Raw genomic sequence first — 8,717 nt, forward strand, 5'->3', positions numbered from 1 at the left:
GCACAAAGGAAAAAAATGAATTTCCAGTCATAATATTTACATTTCAATCAAAATTACAGGAAATTTTAATTAGGCAGATACAATTGTTCATTTAACATCACATATGTAATAGAACATTAGTTTATATCATCATCCACTTATAAGTCAATAGGCAGGTCTGCAACAGGATATTTTTCATGAATCCTACAGCAACACATACACACAAACACACAAATCACATGTAAAAAGTAGCTTGCATAAGGTAAGTAAGGTTAATGGTAAAAGCTTCTTTCTATGCAGAGGAAATTGAACATTAAAGCTGCAGCATTAGGAAAAAAGTTTAAAAACAAGAAATGAAGTTGTACAACAGATGAGAACTTAAAAAAAATTGGTGACCTTTCCACACAGATGAAGTCAGGTTAAAAAAAACACAAACCAAACCAAAACCAAAGGAGACCAAAACCAAATGAGACCAAAAGAGAACCTCCCCCCCACACACATACAGACAAAAGTGAGAGCACAACAAAGGAAGTGGAAGAAAAGTGTTACCCATAAGTAGCCGCCGTTTCACCCGCTTGTCCACATCAGCTACTGACGTGGCATTGTACTCAGAACTCTCAATTGCAGCCTCATCCTTCTCTAAAACACAAGTAAGGGACAAACATGGAGCAGTTGGTTAATCACAAGCCCAATTTTCCACTGCCTAAGACAGTTTCTTGGCATGGCACAGCCAAAGCCAAGAAGCAAGGCATGAAAGCACTAAATCCCCGTTAGAGAGTTAATTCCCTTTGAGATCCCAGGAAAAATTAAAGGGTGTTTAGGGAAAGGAGGAAGAAAGAGGGTGAGAAGGAAGAATGGTCAACTATGAAGGAATGGTCAACTATGAAGGAATTAACCACATACAGAAAGCTGGATTCCTACTGAAGAACAAGACAGCTAACATGAGTGCCCCAGAGAGGTGTTAATGATGAAAATTAAAATTCAGGAATGCTAGTTAAACAAACTACCAAAGACAAACTGTGATTCAGGCTAATGGTGGCACCAAGGTGGCAGGCAGAAGACTGAGACAGACAGAGAGAGCGAGAAGAGTCCGGTGATGGATGGGCACGGTTGCACCGTAGTCTCATACACATTGACACATCGAGAGGAGAAACCAAACAACAGCATGCAAATTAAACAAAAACAACAACAAAAATAAACAAACAACAAACCAAACAAACACAAAAAAAGATCAATTTGGGCAGTGCTGGTTGCCTGCTTGTCTATGAAACACTACTAGCTAAACATTCAATGCTAGGAAAGATGTTGCAAGAACTGGGTTTAGTAATTTTTATAAGCATGCAGTAAGCAAGATGATGTCACCAAAGGTCATTTTACAAGGCAGTCGCTGATATCCTACATGTAAGCATTTCATACAGCTTAATGAGGACTTTAGTTTGGTTATGCTTCATTAGAAATACACAGAAACAGTCACAAGTGTGGGAAGAGATGATCAGTAGGTGAAATAAAATTAGAGATTTCTGATACAGGAGAGTAATGGAGAAGCAGCAGGTGGGTAAATAAAATCATATATACAGAAAGGGAAATGCTTATTAGGAAAACAAAACCAAAAATGCAAGTCAGGACTTTCACATGCAGCAAACATAAAAAAGAAAGGATAAGTCAAGCAAACAAAGACAAAATATGTTAGACAAAGGATCAACAAGTATTTATCTGGCATTGCAGAAGTTTGCATTCTTGCAGTGATGCCTGGAATACATACACCACTGAAGACAGCAAACACTGGAATCACTGAGGTAAGGAGGAGGAGGAGGCTGGCAGGTTTTGTTTGTGGCAACACTACATGGTTGAGTGGTAACAAGAAGTTGCATTGTTTTGTTTTTAACAAGTTCTAGATGGGATCAGGCTGCAATAGAGGCTTTTGTTTGAGTTTTGTTTTTATTTTATTTTGCTCTGTAAATAATTAATAAACGTCAGTTATCAGACAAGACAGGCAATCAGGAACCATCACCAGAAAGCAGGAATAAAATGTCAAAAATAAAAAAAAAAATTAAAAGTATTCTAAGAGAAAGAACTATTTAGAAGAAGAAAATCAGCACAGGCAGTAATATGTGACTTACATCACAAGACCAAGGAATGTAACATGGAGTTGTATGTATTACATTACAAAAATGGGAAAAAAAAAGTAAAAAAAAAGTGCACAGTACACAGCTTTTAAAATAATTTGTTACATGCTGGACAAAATAAAACATCAATCCAAGGATATTAGTGAATGATAATAAATAGAAGATCATTATCTGTTCAATAAAACCTGCTCTCGAGGCCCTTGCTCTTGCAAATTCTCTGCATCTGGAGCTGCCACAGGCTACAGGAGGGTTATACAAACAGAGGGGCTGTACGTGGACCCCTCTGTTAATCAGAGGTAGCAGCTGAGATCCCATAAAGCTAAGACATACCTTGTGTATACAGCGAGGCAGAGTCCTGCTCTGAACCTTGTTCAGCTCTACCTCTGCCACCATAACCTGTGCCCTACCACACAATTTGTGCAATGGAACCCACCAGAAGTGAGCAAGGCTCTGGGCAGCCACAGAGCTTTATCTGACCAAGGCAGACTGACTAAAGATAACTGACAGATTTCCATGGGTTTCAAATGCTCTGTCTTCCAGTATAGGAGAGAAAATATGATAAATATGTGTATGGCTTTTTAATCTCAGGAAATGACTAGGAGTTTGTTCGAATTTGAAATTAAACAAACAAAAAAAGCCAACATGACCACAATGCCAATGAAAACCATTATGGATCTGTGGGTCTGATCTGTGAGTGAGAATTTTCCAATGGTAACTTGCACTATGCAAAATCTCCTTTTTTTTTATTTCTTTGTTGTTTGGTTTTTAAAGGAGAGTGGAAAGAAATAGTGTTAAAGCAAATAATACATTTTAGAATCATAAATGTTTGCATAGCATCTTCCAAGATGCTCCATCTCTTCAGTGGCTTTTTCCTACTGATATTCTGAGTAAAAGCTTATTCACAACAAGTGCTGTAATTTTTAGAATATAAAACATACAACAGAAAAGAAAGCACATCATGATGACTAATTTTCTCCAATAACAGCTTAGAAAAGAAGATCTTTTTCCTCACCTTGCTTACGCAAGGAAGTCTTGACTCATGAAAATGAACAGAAGAGCTGAACTTTCATTCAAAATTATGCTTTACACCTTTTTACTTCAAGAATTAATAGAGTTATAAACAGAACCAAGGTTACAAATGAGTAACAAAGGGATACTTAATTAACAAGTGTTTTGACAAAACATGCAAAACTCTCTGTATATCGTGACCTTGGCTCCAGCAGTCAGGAGCTGCTGTTCCACACCTCTCCCAGCAGCAGTGCTGAACACCCATGGATACAAACACACGCACACACACACACGCACACACACACACATATGTGCACATATATATTCTGTGAGGAATACGAAATAAAATGTGCTGCAGGCAAGTACTTACCAATGCAGGTTCGGCCATCTGAATGTAGGGCATACTTCTGATGACAACCACACACAGGACCAGTATCTGTGTCATCACAGGTGTGTTGGCAGCCTCCATTCCCATAGTTACAGGTTACTAGTTAAGCCCCAAATGAATGTGTATATATGTATATATAAATAAAATGACAATGAAACCAATTAGTCTTGAGGGCCTTTCAGAACACAGAAGAGCAGTAACATACCAAGACATAAGGCAATATAACATTTATGTTTGCAGTTATTTGTATTTATTCTCCTTCCTGCCTCCTCCCTTAGTCTGTCCCTTGCCCTAGCCTCACTCCATGCAGTGAATAAAAAAAAAGAGAAAGAAAAACAAAAGCATGTGCTACATTTTCCCCCGACTATTTGTATTAATAATTTTAGTATGAGTGGTTAGCCAATTCCGCCTCTGCCCAAAAGCCACGTGCTTCATATCCATGATGCATATGGCACACAGAAATTAACAGTCTACCAATACAGATGTGTACTTTCAAGTCCAGAGACACCATCTCTCTCTTTTGCTCCTCCTTCATTTTCTAAGTGGAAGAAGCAAAGACCAAACAGCAAGAACAGAACCGTAAAAAACTTGAAATCTACTATTTTAAGTATTAGCCCTCCCAGAGTAGAACGTTTAAAAATAAAACTGGAAATGTTTGTTTTGTTTTTTTTCTCTTCTCTGAAACAAAAAATACACAGTTGTTATGGCCCTGCGCTGGCCTCAGCTAGGAAGGGAACTCTGGAGATGTGGCTTTCATTTTCAAGCACACAGTGCAAAATGGCATTTAGCAATTCAAATGTCCTCTGGTGAAAAAGTATTAAACATACATTAAAGTAAACATTTTTCATGACAGGTAGAGTTTTGGATTTTGCATGAATTAATAGATAAGATTCAATTTCTTTTGCCACATGATGGATTTGATTTCTGACTACTAAGACAAGCCAGTTTTTAAATATTAAGCTGGGTAGCACCATTAACAATGCCTGTCATTTGCCCCTGTTTTGTTTAGTCCTTTGCAGTTGCATAGTTTGATGCTGAAGAGCACAATTCTAACCTGACTGAATTCTGAATTCAATTTACTGTCTTTATTGGAACTAGATTGTTATTGGTATGTACATACTGAAGATACAGGGCAAATCCAATATACCATGATTCAGTTATATACTCATCACTTTAGAAGACTTAGATGTTATGAAACATTACAGTAATTTAAATGCTAACTACACTCATTTAAATACTGACTCCTACTAATCAGAAGGAACTTCCCACATTGGTCTTAGCAGAATTTTCCTTCTAGATGAGAAAGTTTATAAAATATCCAGGGTAGCAAATTGCAATATACAGTAAAACCAAGGGAATGGTTTTGAAACAGGATTTGAAAATCATGTATCTAACCCTAAACTGAGGTTCTATCTAATGCAAGAGGACTAAGCTTGTATATTTTCCCAGTGAACTCAGTGACCCTGCTTTAATGCTAGTTTCTGAAAATGGAGTAGACTGGAATTTTCAGTCACAGCAACTAGAAATGAAATATCCCACCTCTGGTGTGAGTGCCTCAGTGTTGAGCAGTCATGTCACTCTCAATAACCACTGAAGTATTTGACTCAAAATGGAACAGTTCTTAAAAAAGCAACTGAGGGAGACCCACCACAGCACACCCAACATAATTCCCATTAAAACCTGCTGCCAGTGCAGCAACTGCCAGTTTACAACTTCAGTTCTGAAGTCTGGCAAAGACCACAACAGGAAGTGTCCACCTCTCAAGTGAGTACACACCTGAGGCCACTACAGGTGCAGACATCCTTGGTCCTTCACATTGTACACTTTGAATAAAATCCTTGTGCTGTTCAGACATAGGGAATAGCCTCCATGCCTATAGTAAGAACAATCTCTGAGAAGAGAGCCTGCCTGGATTCCCACCTCACTTCCCAGGAATACTGCTGTTCTATCCAGTTGGAAAGAATGGCAGTGAGAAAGATGGAGAGCTCTGCCTGATCCACGTTCTCTTACTGGAGCTTGACAGTTCGTGCACTAGACTGGAAAATGGAAATTGTGGGTTCATTCCCACCAGACAGAGGAAGGAACTGAACTCACATACCCCAAGTCATAAGAATCCTAAACTTCCAAGGAATTACATTTAAAAAGCCCCCTAAGCAACAACCACCCTCAGGCATTCTTTCTCCTTCTCCACTTTCATAGAGTAACTAACAACTTTTTTTTTTTTGTTAAAAAACACATGAAGCAAATCATTCTGCTTTGCACCAAACAGAAGTAATATTTCTTTCCCTTCAATGCAGAGTAACATTTTAAGCTTTATTTTTGATGCAAACCAAAATTTTATGTCAATTCTCTATTCTTAAACCTCTCATTTTTTCAATGAAGTCACGCTGAAAAATCAACACTATGCCTGTCCTTATAATCCTTTTCTTGTTCTCTGTGCCACATTATGTGTGCAACAGTAAGTGGTTTGCAGCTTAGCTGAGAGCTAGAGGAACAGAGGCTGCCTGGATGGGCTGGCTACAGCCTGACTGTGAACAGGAGCTGTCTGCTGGCCAGCTGTGTCTGGGCTGTGATCCCACAGGGCAGTAAGTGGTGAAGAGGCAGCTGCTTGCTATATCCACAGCACTGGGTGTGCAGTGGCAGTGCTAATCCAAGGGAAAGTAATTTCTGTCTACCTATCCTCCCCTCCTTGACCCCATATGCCTCTAGCACTACGTGGGGGTTCATTCAATGTTTCTGTCCTTGTCGGACTGCAGTGCCACCACAAATTCACTTAAAGATGCTGTTTGTGCCAGAGGTTTAAATACATTTCTAGCCAACAGTATTTTTATTGAGGATTTTAAACTGCAATCAGTAACAAAGTGCATATTTTAAAAAACTTGACTGCAGTGGTTATTTTTGGCATTCCTTGCTGAAAGTCTCTGCTGGCAGAGATGAAAATATCTTAACACACTTGCTCTGACCCACGTAATATGAGGAACTTTTCCTTACTATATTTGTCTATGAAAAAATCGCACTAGACTGATGGCATTTATAGCAAATCCTGCAGAATCACACACTTCTTTTATACTTTCCCTGTACATGAAAGTTACTGGTTCCTGCTCTGCTCAGTCAATGAACACTGATGTAGGTCAGTTCCTTTTCCTGTCTCCTATAAACATTAGTAAATCACGTTTTTGAAGGATTTGAATTTCTGTCTAGACTACAATTTATTTATTTATTTATTTTAAGCAACTTGAGCCAAACTTCTGGAGCTTGACAGTGCTGCAGGTGAAGTTGGTATAAAATCCAGTTGTAAAACATGTCATTTCAATTTTCTTCCAGCCTTAGTTCTGTGGCAGTGACACAGTGAGAAGTTTCTCTTGCTTAGAGGAAGAAAACCATAATTACGTAAAGCAAAGGGACATCCAGATCTACTCCATTTTTGTCAGATAGAATTAAAGCAAAACTAATGAGAATTCACGAAGTGTTCTTTTAAAAATTATTTCTGATAAATCTGAACTCCACAGCTATGCAAAGGACTGTGTGCTCATTCAGAGCGTGTGGCATTAAAAAGGCAAACAAAAAGAGGCGAAATGGTAAATTCTGACAGATGCAGATCACCTTACAATATTATAAATCATGTTACAATAAAAAGATGTGGAAAATAGTAAGTAATTTTTTAACCAAAGGGGAATATACACATATCTGTTCGAACTCAGTTATACTTATCCCCACATAGCAGATTTAAAACCAGAGTAACTCCATTGCTTTTGACACTGCTTCAGCACTCCTGTATGTCTAAGCACGATGGGAATGCTGAGCTCTTTCTCTGAGTGGAAGAAATACCCGGTACAAGTGGCTAAACCCAACATCTTGTAGAGAAGGTTTTGCTCGTGTTGACTGCAAACATGAGCAGAAACAGCAGAGAATCCCTACAAAGATGCACATCATCTATGTGACATGTCCACTGCTGGTGGCCAAGTGACCAGTCTGTTCTTCCAGCACAGTTCCTACTGTGAACAAAGAGCTATAGGGCTGACACTGGTGCTTCAAAGTCTCTTCAAACAAGATTAATTCTTTTTGCTGACTATAATGCTCAGGGTCTTGAGCTGGCCAGACACCTTTCAGGGCCTGCAGGCTGGCAGTGTGGCATAGTCTCCCTAACTGTCCACTTGCCCATACTGTAAGAAGCAGCATCTACCCAGCTTGACTGGGCTGAGCTAAACATTCCTGAGACACAGCTTTGATTGTGGGCCAGTGCTTACATCCACAGAAATATATGGACTAGTCTTGAAATGACATTTTGATGATGAAAGACAAGAAACAACTGTTTGGAAGTGGAATGACCTCTTAAAGAACAACGAGGATTTTAATGTATGTATTCCACTAAATAATTCTATTGATGTTCCATGCTAAACTCCCCAGAAGACAGAAAATACCAGAACAGAGCCTCACTCTTCAGCCTAAATCCTGTTTTCAGCACTTCTCTGAAATTTCATAGATTCCTTTTTCTGGTTTCTTCCACCTTACATGCCCATCACAAGGAGCAGTTGAAAACATAGCACTGAGTACCCTGTAACTCAAAAAAAATCCCCCAAGACAAAAATTTTCTGATCTTGTCCACATGTGGACTGAAACATATATTACAGCTCAGGTGCCAAAGAATTTGTCACAAACCACATCTTTTGTTTTTCTAAAATTGTTTTCTGTGACAATTCTAATGAGCACATTGGAATTCCAGATAAATTAGAAACTGCACTGATTTTTAACTAAATTTGCCATTAAATAAATACATGGGCATCTCTATTTTATGTGATAAAGCTGTGCAGACAATATTGCTTACATTATTTCTCCTAGTATGGCTTTACATTTTTAATATTCTGAAGATTTTTGTACTGATAGCAAATAGCTGCATGAGAACACTGTCAGCAGGAGCTGAAAAGTTTCCACTTGGCATAGGTGGGACAGCATTTTATTGCAAACATACCACACCGGATTCTTAGAATTACTTAGCACTAACCTTCCTGCTCACTGAAATCATTATTATCAGAGGGGGCAAAGAGAAAGCTGTAGTTAAGTTTATTCACCATTTTTTATTACAAGATTCAGCTTTTATGTATTCATAACTCTTTTAGGTTTCAACTTGCAGGTATGTGCATCTGCTCTAGGTTTCCTCTTAATTTTTCAATTTCCAGCTAATAAAGAGATGAACACAAAATGTTTTGTTAATACTT

General features: G+C 38.5%; 1 protein-coding gene across 1 annotated transcript in view; it reads right to left on the bottom strand.

Annotated features, from left to right (window-relative positions):
• SCUBE1 (signal peptide, CUB domain, EGF-like 1) overlaps positions 1-8,717 on the bottom strand; it is a gene marked incomplete at its 5' end in the record, with an annotated part of 186,567 nt that overhangs the window by 82,810 nt on the left and 95,040 nt on the right. Inside the window, 2 exons of the mRNA XM_009076090.1 lie at positions 529-618; positions 3,484-3,600. Coding sequence (XP_009074338.1) covers positions 529-618; positions 3,484-3,600 — 207 coding nt within the window. The remainder of the gene's footprint in view (positions 1-528; positions 619-3,483; positions 3,601-8,717) is intronic.

Source organism: Acanthisitta chloris, unplaced genomic scaffold (genome assembly GCF_000695815.1).
Source record: "Acanthisitta chloris isolate BGI_N310 unplaced genomic scaffold, ASM69581v1 scaffold4526, whole genome shotgun sequence".
NCBI classification, from domain to species: domain Eukaryota; kingdom Metazoa; phylum Chordata; class Aves; order Passeriformes; family Acanthisittidae; genus Acanthisitta; species Acanthisitta chloris.